Source organism: Agelaius tricolor, unplaced genomic scaffold (genome assembly GCF_023055355.1).
Source record: "Agelaius tricolor isolate 1412-34295 unplaced genomic scaffold, bAgeTri1.0.p SCAF_46, whole genome shotgun sequence".
Classification (NCBI taxonomy): domain Eukaryota; kingdom Metazoa; phylum Chordata; class Aves; order Passeriformes; family Icteridae; genus Agelaius; species Agelaius tricolor.
In genome coordinates, this window is record NW_027269306.1 from 677,519 (window position 1) to 691,576 (window position 14,058).

The 14,058-nt window shown below is 38.3% G+C and overlaps 1 protein-coding gene across 16 annotated transcripts in view; it reads right to left on the reverse strand.

Annotated features, from left to right (window-relative positions):
- PPFIBP2 (PPFIA binding protein 2) overlaps window positions 1-14,058 on the reverse strand; it is a 95,334-nt gene that overhangs the window by 14,059 nt on the left and 67,217 nt on the right. For 12 of the 16 annotated variants that reach the window (XM_071455308.1, XM_071455311.1, XM_071455319.1 and 9 more), the window contains 9 exons: window positions 8,613-8,705; window positions 6,096-6,204; window positions 4,647-4,679; window positions 2,930-2,991; window positions 2,339-2,414; window positions 1,605-1,702; window positions 1,361-1,425; window positions 894-962; window positions 440-500 (listed from right to left, as the gene is read on the reverse strand). In XM_071455308.1, the coding sequence (XP_071311409.1) occupies window positions 440-500; window positions 894-962; window positions 1,361-1,425; window positions 1,605-1,702; window positions 2,339-2,414; window positions 2,930-2,991; window positions 4,647-4,679; window positions 6,096-6,204; window positions 8,613-8,705 (666 nt within the window). The remainder of the gene's footprint in view (window positions 1-439; window positions 501-893; window positions 963-1,360; window positions 1,426-1,604; window positions 1,703-2,338; window positions 2,415-2,929; window positions 2,992-4,646; window positions 4,680-6,095; window positions 6,205-8,612; window positions 8,706-14,058) is intronic. The other 4 variants (XM_071455309.1, XM_071455322.1, XM_071455316.1 and 1 more) reach the window with 1 other exon arrangement.

Consider the following 14,058-nt stretch of genomic DNA (forward strand, 5'->3'; position numbering starts at 1 on the left):
GCTCAGGGAAAACACTGCTACATGCACACACCCAAAAAGGAATCCTATGTGGAAATCCCCAGTCCCAACATTTAGCTACTTTCAGAATTAGCTGCCTTAATATTTTTGGTGATATGGAAGTAAAATATATTTTAAAAAAACCTATAAACAAAATAATACTGCAGTTTAACAAAATGTCTCCTCATTATTTCTTGTATTTCACTTAAATATTTTTCTCTCAGGGCAAAAACTGAATTTGAAGGTGTGTCCACATGGGTGTGTCAACCAGCTCAGAAATGGGGGGGAAAAGAACCTGAGCTGTTTTAGGGCTCTTTCTCCACATACAGAGTTAGTGGTGGTTAAAGTTACTGTATGCATAACAAAAATAATGTTTATACTTGATCTTTGTCTTTTAGTTGTGACATTAAACACCAGAAGCTGTGATTACAAATAAACCAACCTTTTCCAAAGATTCACTCTGCAAGTCTTCTAAACTACTGGACTTTTTTTTCTGTGGAACCCTTAAAAAAGGCACAGGCAAAGAAGCAGCAGTCAATACAACATGGTTTGTTTGCATATAACCAGCGTCTCATGCACAACAGCTGCATAAGTCGCATAATGTCTGCATGAAACATAACTCAGAATTAAGATATTTGTTTATTTTATTGTGCTTTTAGTCTGAAAATCATGGCATTGAGAACAGCAATAGATGAAGGCAGAAAGAGCAACAAGGCATCCTCTGAGCAGCAGTGAAAGGAAGCCAGGCCCAGTGGGCAGCTGTAGCCTTGTTCCTCTAGATGATTTTAGAAACTCTGAACAAGCACAGCAATAACTCTCTGTGAGCAATGTGCAACCTTTAGGGATTTTAGAAAGGGAAATTGTTTCACATTTTGATGAAAGTTACTTATTCTTACCTATTTGTGAATTCCAGAGATTCTTCCTGCTGAGAGGTTAAATTGCTTGAAGCTACTGGACTGCTTCCACTTTAAATAGAAATAAATTGATATATATAATATTTTTATATATTTATATAGACATAAATATATAAATATATTTTATATAAATAAATATAAACACAAATATATAACAATATAACATAATAGAATATATAGTATATATTTTCATATATATTGTATATTTATAATATTAATATATTAATTCTGTAAAAAAATATAAATATATAATATATGATATATTAAAATGCTGAATTATTCCTATAATTTAAACCTTAAACATCCAAGCATTGCCAACCTCCACGACAAACACAGCTTTCAGAAGTGCTCCAAACTGCAGCAAAGCCAAGAACAGTCAAGAGAAGATGCCAACAGTTAAACAGTCTAAATAATACAATTTAGCACCACAGGAGAAACAAAGGTCTTGCCTGATTTCCATGGCTTTGTGTGGAACTGGAGGAAGCACAGCTGGTGACAATTCTCCTGCAGGGGGCTGGGGAAGATACAAGAGTTTCAATCCTGTAGCTCTGGTGTCTTCTGCTGAATCTACTGTGCCCATACCAATAAAAACAAAAATTCTGCCAGGGCTGAACCCTCACCCACATTAGTACAGAGAAACCAACAGCAAAAAAATCATCTGTGCAGCAGAACCTGCTTGTAGAACATCTGTACCTCTGTTTTCAGTAATTCCCCATGAGAGTTATTCAGAAGATTCCACTTCCTTAAAGTTGCCTCAACTTCCTCTTCATTGCCACTAGAGGCAGGAGAGCCTGAAAGCATTGGAGAGTAGAAAGGGAGAGAAACAGGTAAAGTTTGCTCTCTGCAGTATCAGCTCACCAATCCAGAGCATCATGGCTTGCTCCTTGCTTTTTTTTATTTATTTACTTAATGAACGTCCAGAGAGAGATTTACTCTCATTCTCTATTTTGTGTGTTAAATACGTTCACTCTCATTCCATATTTTTGTGTGTTAAACACAAGTTTCCATTCTGCCATGCCTAAAAATATTGTTATTGCTTGTTAATGTGATGGTGTACAGTATCCCAGATTCAATTCAATGCTGAAAATTATGGTGGCAACTTAAAAGGAGATTGTCCTAAAACCCACCCCACTTCCTACACTGTATAGGAGAAATGGGACACAGATTTTTTTTTACCCCCTCAGATTTTGAAGTTAAATACACAGAACTGTGTGCAGCAAAGTAATGTGGGTTTTCAGTTTTTCTTTCCAAACAAAACTTGTCCTGTCAGCTGTCAGGGTTTTCCTCAGTGGAAGGGAAATGAGTTCTCCCTCTCTACAATCATTTTATGCTGAGAAACATGGCTGGTGGTCACAGGTCATAATGGTCGCAGGAAACACCACATAAACTAAAAATAAAAGCAGGACATTATTCCCAAGCCATTTTACCATGAGCTGCAATCATGATGTCCTTGACCCTCCTGTACTGGCTTAGCAGTAGTGTCAGCTCCTCTATCCGACGGTCCTGTGGAAAACATGAAGTAAATTAAATTACATTTTAAATCCTTCATTTTTAACTGCAGAAACACTGTACTACATCTCTGTGATTTTAGTGAAAACAGGCTCAGTCCTTTGCATGCCTTGTAAGGAATGTTATTTGCCTTTGCACAATATTTGCTGGACAGTGTGAAATTATAGTTATAAGGAAACCAGAGGAGTTTGACATTACAGCTTTTTTTTGAGAAATAAATGTTATGAGCCACATTAATGTTCTCCAGAATTAATATTTCCTGTCTGGATTCTCTACTTGCTAAAGGAACTTTTTAGGGATGCATATTATTGTCTATGTGATCATATATGGGTGTGCCACCATCCAGAACAATCCCATGGCTTGATTTGTTACCACAAAAATGACAGTCTCCTGAAGAATTAATCCCCTTTCTCATTTAGTCCTTACAGAAAATGTGTTATTTGGAACATTTCAGAGATTCAAAACTATAATTTAATTCTTAACACATAGAACAAGGATTATTTTCTCACCTTTTCTTCATTTGCAGCCAGTAATGTCTCCATTCCTATCTTCAACCTCTGAACTTCTTGGTCTGAAAATGTTTTAAAACATTGTAAGAGAAATAAGACTTGTTCTGTTTACTGTAAAGAGATGTTTTGTGATACTTTCCCTATGTTCTTACTAATAACCAAAACCATGCCAGTGGCGTGGCCAGTGTACCACTAAACTACATTTAGTGTAGACTTTTTCAGAAGCTGAACTATAAAAAGTATTGCACAACACAAACATCCTGGTTTTGCTTACAAAAGACTACATAACACTATTTTTAACTATGTAAGTCAAGCAATGGAAAAGAAAAGAAACACAGAAGCTCATTTTGCAAAAAAGATGAGAGTATGTTTGCTGTTATATACTTAAGGAAATAATTTAAAATAGAATTGAAAATATATTCCATCTGAGAAGTAGCTAAAGTACATCCACGAACTTGGGAATGAAAAATAACAAAAAACTGATTTGATAGAAGGAAATTCTGTAAAATGTTATTTACTTAAATGTTTCAGTGTGGCAACTTGGTTTAAATCTACGCCACGAGCTAATGGAGAATTTCCTCACACACGATTTAGTGATAGAGGCTATCCAGTAATGTTAAAATCAAGTCAATTAAAACACCCTCTCTGAAACTGATGAGGTTGTTAATCACATCCTAACTTTGCTGAACCAAGTCTCTCATTTTTCTCTACACAATAGTCCCAGCAAACCTTCCATAGTAAACCAAGTGTAATGGAGACAGAACCTGAGATAGTTTCTGTGTTGTAACTCCTGCCTCCAGCTATTCATGCTTTGACATTACACCAGACACAACTGTTCCCAAAAAACCATGAAAACAGATATGGCAGCAGGCAGGAAGGGAGAGAGGGGAAAGAAAATCAACATTGCCAAAGAGCATCTGTGAAAAAAGGTTTTACAAATGAAGGTTGAACACACAATGTCATAGCTAAACTATTTGAAAAAGCTGTAATTAGTTTTTATTGCAGGGATTCTGGAAAGTGCACACCTTGCAATGATTAAGTTTAAAACATGTATGTGAACCTCACGGGTGTTTTCTCAAAGAAGAGACACAGGACATGCACAGGCACAGCCAAATCAAAAACTAAAGCCAGCAGGCAGTGGGCAAGCAAGTGGGAGACTTTTAAAAAAAATCACAGTCCTACTAATTTCTCTTTATAAATGTTAGACTTCAAAAAGGACTGGTGTCAAGGTAGGTTTAAGCACACTACAGCAAATTTTACTTACTGTATTCATTAACATCATCAAGTATGGGGACATTTATTCAGACTTAAAAAAAAATTGATGGAATGATTTAAAAAATAAAAAGCCTAAATCCTCCCCTCCAAAGAGAAAGGCTTTCAATTAAAGCTGTCTTTTCTGTTATTAAATGGGGTTTACATATGTGCAAATAAAAGGGGGCAATTATCAAGTTTTGGCTCTGTTAACCTTGACAACGTCCCTTTGAAGTCCAACAATTTGATTTGTGAACCTCTGACCTTTATTTCTGCAATGAAATCTCACTGAGCAGGGAAAGGAGCTGTCTGCTTGCTGCAGGCAGTGAAAGCAGTGTCTCGTGTGTGTTACAATTAGACAGCCAAATCTAAACAAACATGGAATTATTGCTGCAGGAGGCATCTGAGTTAACATTGGTATGAAAGGAACAGTGAGATAAAGCCAAAAGGGAATTGCAAGGCTTACGTTTTTCTTTTAGCCTTCTCCTATAAACTTCCTCTACGATGGGAAGTGGTGAGAGTCAAGTATGTAGAAAAAGCACACATTAGATCAATTCTGCAATTTAATGAGGATATGCATTCTAGCATACTACATTTCCACTTTATTTGAGAAAAGCACCTAAAATTCTGATCAATCAGTAATTTTTGTTTGTTTGTTTTCAGAAGGATTGTTACTGTTTCCATTCAAATACAGTCTAAGTGCTTTCCTTGAACATAGCCCACGGATTTTGTAGAGGGTTTGATTCTTCTGCCACTGGAATCAAGGACAGTTTCACCACACTGCTAGAACCTGAATGCTGCTGAGCTCCAGATTTACTGTCATACCACTATCTTTCCTTTGAAATACCCTAAATTATTTGGGAATCTTGCAGAAAATACATATTTCTATTAGTAGAAGGGTTCCTCTACCAAGCACTGCTGTTAGACAAACTAATTTTCTGGTTAGACATGCAGCTCTCTACATGCACAAGCTCTGCAGCTGGGTGAGATCACCACAAGGACATGTTAAGTCACTCTGTTGGAATGAACCAGAGGAGGTTCTTGGGGAGCCCTGGGAAGGGGGAAGCACAGATCATGGGAATTCACATCCCAGCCAGGGCAGTCTTGGGAAGCCTCAGTTAACACCCACAGAAGCTGTTAGAGCAGCAAAGCTGATGCCCTGTGCTAAACTGCACACAAACACTCCTGCATGGCTGAGTGCTGGTGCTGCAGAGGAAAAAGGTCCCTAATTCCATATTCTCCTGGCCCAGCAGTTGGCAGGAGCCCCAGAGAGTGAATATTTCCGAGAGCTGTGGCACCACTGGTTGAGACCAAAGGCTAAACAAACTGGTTTTTTTGACACTGACCTGTGTCAACAGAGACAAACAAAAACCTGCAATATCACAGAGCCCTAAACCAGCCCAGGCTGGCAGGGACACTGAAAATGCAAACTTTCATGGGACAGGGAGCCTGAATGAGACACAGCCATGAAGAAAGGAAGCAAAGACTCTTTTAGGATGTTTGGACATTGAAACATTAGGCTTAGCTACTACCGCATCCTTTTTTTGTCCCTTATAAACCAGAAACTGTAAAGATTTTTCAAAGAAATTTTCAAGGTATACCTGAAAATTAAATTCCCACTGATGTACAATGAGTCTTTACAATTACACATAAAACACCAACAGAAGAAGTTTCAGGCTCTTGAGGATACTTATTTCAATTTGTGCTGCCTCTAGACTGGAGTGGAATTTCACACATTAAAGACCTCTCCTCTACCAGAGCACAGAATGAATTGACATTGCTTTTCCTCCCATAATAAACTTTAGGTCCATTCTTGCATTTCTTTGTATCTCTTTGCAATCCAGTGTCCAAGCTGCTACCAAAGCAAACTTAAAGTAGGGTTCTGAATTTTTAATTTTGTTTCCTCTCCTCTTACCTCTTTCTGCCACTTCAGTGTATGAGGAGGTCCTGGAGAGCTGACTTTGCAAGCGTTCTATCTCTGCATCTTTGAGAGCCAGCTGCTCCTGGAGCTGGGCTATCTCAGCCTAAAAAAGAGCACAGCAAAGTCAGAATAACTCCCCAGGAAAGAGGAGATGTCTGAGGGAGGCTGTGATTGAGGTCAGTTATCGGCTTAGGATATTTCACAAACACTAGGACAACTATACATATTTATATAGCTATCTCTAATAGCTGCTATTGCTATTAGAGAAGCTCATTTTTCCCCATGCAATTAGCTCTTGGAGAAGTCAGACTAACATTTCCAAGGATTTATGTAGGTAAGGAAACTCTGGAAAGCTTTCAATGCAATAAAGTTGGTCACATAATAATGACTATTATAGGGAACTCAAAGTTTGCATGAAGACCTCTAAAAGATATCAAAGGATTTTTAAACAGATGCTGGTGCTTTTTATTTTATTTATTTATTATTTATTTTATTATTTATTTTTATTTTTAATCCTAGTTACTACTTATTAGTACAACTGAGAATCTATTAATACAGAGCCTTCTCTGCAAGATAACAAAACTGTTTTTCCTCAAAACAGCAAATAGGGTTGAAGAAAAGCATGACATGGAAAACCACCACACATATGCAACAGAATCCCATATTCATTTACATTTACTGGACATTTAGGGCTGCCACCCGATTTGGATGGAAAATCCCACATGAAAAAGCTCAACAAGACAGAGGGAGAAGAATTCTGTGATTGTTCAGTTTGAAATGCTGTGATTCTAATTTGGTTTTTGTATTGATGAGAAAAACTGCTAGCAGCATATTTTAGTAAGTCAGCAGTTTGATAAGATTTTCTTCAGAGGTCTCAAAATAATTGTGTGTCAACACTCTACATTTCCCCTGTTAAGGCATACAAAGCCTCCTTGCAGATGAAGGACAAAAGTTAAAAAAAAAAAAAAAAGGGAGGTGGGGAAAAAGGGATGAAAAAAGCAAAGAAAAAGGACAGGGAGAAACACAGATTAATTAACACACCAACTTATTTTCACCAGGAAGCAAGCAGTTGGATTGCAGGATAACATCACTGCTCTGTCTAAAATTCCATGTGGAATAGAAGAATCTGCCTTGCTGCATCTCTGAAGGGCTCCTACACTTCCCACTGACTAATATGCGTTTTATATCCAGCCATGGATTTATTCCAATCTCTCGTCTAAGAAGCTGGAACAACAGAAAGACAAAAGCCTGCAGACCTCTTAATACCACATCTGGTTTTGCCTCCCCTGGTCTACTCAACCTCAGAGCTCTTTCAAAGGCTCTCTTTTCCCTTATTATCTAATTCCTGTCATCTCCGATTATTTTTCTGCTTCCTCTCTCTTTCTTTGTACTTCTCTTCCTTTCCAGTCCTGCACCTTCTTTCCCCCAGTGGATTTTATGATTCTTTTTTCCTATTTTCCTTCTGCTCCTACTTTTTCCATAATTTCTTTCTTGGCAGCTGGCCACACACTGCTTGAGAAAATATTTTCCCAAAGGCTGTTCATCTCAACCACGTCAGAGAAAACATTTTCATGGATTGAAGAACTATTATCTTAATGAGAAAAAAGACATGACAGCAACATTCTGCTATTCATCCAAGAATTCTCAAAAGAAAGAAATGCTAATACAAATAATAGCTGTTCGTCATGTCTGGATCAAGCTATCAAGCATTGAATAGAAAATTCAATTTAATAATTTGAAATGTTTCTCCAAGATTCAACCACAGGTCAAGAGTCAGCCATTCATATCAACAGGGGTTATTACACAAATGAAAGGAGATGTGATTACAGCACAAGAAGGAAAAATTGTATGGTGCTTTTTAATCCAGCGGAAAAGGGCTAAAAATTCAAACTAGAAATAACAGTGAGATTGTTCCATTAGAAAAATTAATTGCTGGGGAAAATGATTAAATGTTTGACATGTCAAGTTTCTCCAGATTATGATCCAACAGCTATGCAGGGCTTAAGGTCAACAAAAGTGTAAGGCAGCCGTGCAGTGTGATGTACACAAAGTCAAAGCAGATGATCTAATGGTGTATTTTGGGCTTAATGTCTGTGAAAACAAATTCCGTAGTAAGCAAACACCCAACAAACTTTGCATGCCTCTACAGGAAAGTATATCCCACAGAGGCTTGTCACCATTATACAAATCAAGGCCAGGAAGCCTTCAAAGAGACCTTTACTCTGAGCAGCTCTTTGCAAGTCAAAATGCCTTTTGTGGTTGCCTAAAATAAGAATTGCAAGAAGTACCAGACTGAAAACTGCATGGAGGGAGCAAAAGGCACAAAGAAAGCTACCCCACCTTCAAAACAAGATATTTATTCCAAAGATAAGTCAAGTTCAAGAAAACTTGACTTCACAGCTACCTTGCACAAGGGAAATGTCAGAAAAGTAAATATTGATGAGAAATGGAGCATATCCCCTCCCAGCTGATAGACGCCTGTCATTAGAAAATGCCAGGGATTGTGCTTACTTTAGTTGCTTTCAATTTCCACTCATACTGATTTCTTTCGTTTTCCAGTTCTTCCACTTTGATTTTGAGGTGTCTGAGTTCTTGTAACAAACCCTGCAGAGGAAGAAGGAAGTTAAAGGCAAGGTTTTTCTGGCAGATATTTTTCCCAGTCCTGAATTACAGATCATGCATGAACCACACAGTATTCAACATTGAACTGCCACACTAAAAACTGTGACCTACTCCAAGAAGTTGTCCCTTAAATGTCCCTTCTCCCAGTCCTTGATAGAACTGTATCTTACTCACTAAAGGACAATATTATTAAAACCTTGATGGAGCTTTAACAAGACAAAATGTCTTAAAATGAACTGAGGAAAGGAAGTTTGGAGGAGTAACCCAATTTTGGACTCCTGTGCAGTACATACATTAAGCACCACACTAACATCTTGGATTGCATTAAGATTTATTTGGAATGACTTCTAGATTTGATTCTTAGATTATTTCTCCAACTTAAAGACTGTAGTTCCAATAGTCCATTAAGCGGCCCTGCACAAAAACAAGCCCAGAAACAACAGCACTATTTTCAAGATATGTGTAACACACAGAATAGTTATTTTTATAATACAAACCTATGAGAGAAATTACTGAAAAACTCCCTCACAATACAAGAAGATTACTTATGAGTTCTGGGCATGCAAATTTTAACCAAAGATATGTGGCAACAACCTGATTTGAAATCAAGTATTAAAATGGTTTTTTCTAGGCATACTAGTATCATTCTACCTTCAGTGATGTGAAGCCATTTATGCAAAGTAGCTTTTGTTTTGCCATGTGAGACATTTTTCATCAAACACAACCAGGATCTGTTATGTAAATTCTGGTACCTGCTAATGGCAGGGAATAAACACAACTGTGATACATTTGCTATTTTAAAAGTACCAGTGGATTATTTTTATTATGGCTCTTTTAATTAGAAAAAGAAAGGGTACATGTCAGAGAGTCTTAGCTGAGATTATTTGATACCTGTGTTAAGCTTTTAAGATATCCAGGAATCAATAATCTGTGTTCAGAGAACTGGTTAGGCCACACCATCAAGCACAGCTGGGGTGGCATCATCATGAGGAAAAGCAGCAAACTACAAACCATGCCAGCATGCTGCACAAAATCAGACAAATCTCAACCCCTAAATCCAAAAAACTCCACACCACATCAGCACTGCAGACTTACAAGTGAAATGGAAACTGTGAAAATTCTGAAAGGGGTTTTACAGATTTCTGTGCTTTAGCAGACAGCCATCAATGGTAACCAAATTTGTCCCAGTAATTGAGGTGGAGAGCCTGGGGTGAGATTTTTTTTTTTCTGGTCATTTTTTATGGCACTCTCACTCTGCTAATGAAAGCCACAAAGATTAATGCCAAAACATTCCCAAGGCAGCTCTGGTTAGTGGAATTTAGTTTCTGCAAGAGGGAGAAGAGGCAATACAGAGGCTTCTGCCAAGGGGAACTTCTCGTACTTCACACCGAGAACAATTCTTCTGGCCCAGGGGCTCTACTGATCTTGCACCACATTGAGGATCATTAGGGGTCAAGTCTGCTTTCCTATCTTGAGACTTTCTTTCTTGGATCCTACTATTAATTTCCAGCTGCAGTCTACACATCTGCTCCTGTAGGTCACTGATCAGGTTCACTACTGACTGAAAACACGGGAGGAAAGAGAGAAAAAAAAGACAAAAAAAATACAGGTGAGAAAAAAAAATGATGCAAAGAATACGTTTCTACAGTTGCAGCAAAGAATTACGTGAAGCACATCAAAGGCAAACTAAAAAAAGACAGATTATGTGTTTCCTTTCCAATAAAGTTGATGTAAATGAGTATAAACCTGGAATATTGCACAAAGCCACAGTTTGCATGGAACAGAATCTACGTTCCAGACTAATTCATGATTCTGACTCTGAAGTTAAGATCAGAAACTTGTTTTGGAAAGTTTCAAAGTCATATGAGGGATCATTTGGAACATATTATAATATGCTGGCTCAGAGATACACTTTTGCTGAAATGGGACTTGATTGCATTCATTTACCCTTCCAAAACATCCAGTAGGAAGAAACTGCAAAGTGCTCAGCTGGGGCCGTAGCCTGCTCTTTCATAATTTATACGTGGAATTCACCAGCAAAGTAATTCTGTTTCCAGGTCTAGCATGAGGCAGAGAAATAACTCCATTACCTCTCTCTGTATCTGGGCAGGATCTTGAGGTGGAGGAGGAGTTAAGCAACAGATGCAGGAGAATTCAGGAAAATAACACAGAAGAAAATATAATTATTTGGAAGTGCACCAGTTTACTGGTCAGCTTCTTGGATTTGTGTGTATCAGTGATATACACACACACAAAAATCCAGCTTAGAAAGCAAACCAAAGTCAAGTATGAAAATCAATATGATATTTCACCTAAATTCCCCAACTCTGTAGCAAATAGCACTGAGTATTTTTTCAGGTATCACGAGTCTGAAGTGCCTTTCTCTTAGCTTTCATGGACACTAATAACATAAGTTTTGTGGTTTCTCAATCTTCTCAGATGGAACAAATTTGAGGAGCTTAATCCATCTTTCAAAGGAGAGAAAAAGATTTCACTGGACAGAACAACAGATGATGTGGCAAATAATTTTTTTATTATTTTCTTCATTAGAATTGCCAACAGTCCTCCTGTAACCTCAACTCTGCAGTAAAATCAGGAGTCTTAGAGCTAGGGAACAGCAAGGACAGGGCAGTAACAGTCGACTTTACACATCCACAAAGATTCACCTAACTAATACAAAAGAGTTCCACACGTTTGAGTATTTCCTAGCTCGCTGTTTAAGATGAAATTCAGAAAAGCCATTATATACAGTTTACTTTATACATATTATGCTCAATCAGGATCACAATGTCTGATGCTCATCCTCAAATGAGGATTAAGTTTGGGTTTTTTTTACCACCCTCTCCACAATCAGGTACCTCCCAGAGCAGCACCAGCTAGGGATGGGGACTGGCAGGACACACACATCCAAATCCCTTGTTTTCTTTTAGCACCAAGGTTTGGTCTGTGCTCCTCTTTGCCAAGAGCTCTGTCAGCCCACACCAGGCTCTGGATGGAGAAGGGCATCTCCAACAGGATGCATGGATTTCTGAGCACAAACTGGCAGATGCTCTGCTTGTGGTGCCATGGGGGCATCCAGAAACACTTCTGCTGCTGCCTTGCAATTCTCTCTTTTGCCTTAGCATTAAAAAAGGGGAAGGGGAAGCGTCCACAGACCTCACAGGGCCAACCTGACAGTACAGAGATGGCAGAAACCTGTTGCCACATTTCTCTTCACAGAGAAAAGCAAGGCACAATTCTTCCCAAAGATTTCTGAGATTCACATTCTCTGAACCTCAGAGAAAAAGAAAACACAATTCTTATCACTCACTGTGCCTATTTTGTACCAAAGTAGAATGCAATATAGAGATTGTTTATCCAAAATGAAGATGTTTTGTTTCCTCAGGGCCAACTCTGTGCGTGTGTCAGCTGAGAGTCACAAGATTCAGTACAGTGTGAGCAGCTGTGTGCAGAGTGAATGCTTAACAGATTCAGTTTAGATAAAATGTATATAGAATAGTATAATAAAGTAATTAATTAACCTTCTAATATCCAGAGTCCTCCTCATCATTCTCTCCCTTTTGTCGGAGTCGCCTTTAATTTACAATAGAGACCCATATCCCAGGGGAACTGCAGGTGTGACTTCACAATTGTTTCAGTTTCAAGGTAGAACAGGCCTTTTTGAGGTTCTTTCCCAGCATGAACATTCAACACTAACTACAACACCTTGATTCAGATGAGACAGCACACCAGACTCCCCAGAGGGAGTCAGTGCCTCACTGACTCAGGTTTCTTTGGAATTGCAAGTAGCTTTGCACTAGATATTTAATTCAGAAGCTGCAAGAGCCACAAAATACTTGCCAGCAGCTTACAGCCAAACCCACAGACTTATCCCATGCTACAAAAGGAAGAAGCAGGACAGACAGAAAGTCTCTTTTGTCCATGTTCAGGTAGAGCAGACATCTGGGCAGCCATGAATCTTATGACAATGCTGCTTCCTCATACCTTGCTACATTAAGAAAAACACATTTTCAAAATTTCTGAGGCTTCTCAGGTAAGAGAAAAGCCACACAACCCCTTCAGGAGAGAGTACAGAAACCTTCATAGGTTGCACTGAGTCTAAAGTAGGACTTTATTCCCCAGAAAAGGAATTAAAGTGACAAGGCCAGGAGTGAAACAGCCCATGTACAAGCAGCTATTCTCCTGGCCCATCTGTAATATATATAAATAAATGGCACTTTATATTTAGTATGTACTTTTGAAGGGCCAGAGACAAGTGGCATTCAGTGTGAAATCAATACCTGTGAGAGGAGGCTAGAGATGTTTGATGAACTCTTTGCTGCTCACTAAAACCAAACATAAATGACAGCTGCACAAGATAAAGTGAAACCAATCTTACACATTAAAACTCACACACATTTAGAAGGATGTCTTAATTTGCTTTCTTTCCTCCCAGCCCAACCAGAAAAATAATTCTATAGATAAATTCTAAGTGACTGGAAACAGCTGCTGTGAAATAAGCAGACACAAAATTAGAATAGAGAGAAAACATGGTTCAGCTGAATGATCCTGCAAGGCTACATTTAATTTAAAACTTTTAAAGCCCCATTATTATATTTAAAAATAGCAGGATCAGCCATGAAGTATCTCAACAAGCTATTTAAAATGGTTTATGCTGGATGCCAAAACCAAGAGCAAACTACAGGTAGACTATTTGCTTTTGTCAAAGTGGTTTCTTCATTAGAAAGATGTAGTTGGGCAGTGGAGGCAAAGAGTTCAGGAAAACACTCAAAATATTACCAAATTTAAGCAGCTGTAATCTAATAATGTGAAGGACATGAATAAATTTCATTCTGATGTTTGAAATCGTGTCTTGCATTGAAAAATTTGTATAACTTACAGGAAAAGGAGCATAAATAGGGTTAAAGCATTAGAATTCAACTAAGCATCTAATTTGATTGAAAGCAACTCATGATAAATGGGATTAATGCTAATTCAAGAGAATCTGAAATAAATACACAAATAACAAGCAAACCAAAAATGCTGTTTGTTTCCCACACCTTTCCTTACTTTGCACACACTAAGTTGCAACCTTCAACATGCCAGAAACCTAATCACACTTTGGGGTAGTAAATAATTCAGCCCACACTCAACACAAGGATTCTCAACTTTTCCATCAGATTAGAATCCTTTTTTCCATCTCAGCAGGAACGTGTCCTATCACTTTGCACCACCACCACCACCACCAAGGCATCTAGGCTGCTAAAGCTCAACTTTCCTACCCAAGGAGGCACACACCTCCCTGCGGCAGCAGCAGAATTGCACAGCTCACAGGACCAGATCTCCCAGGCACTCA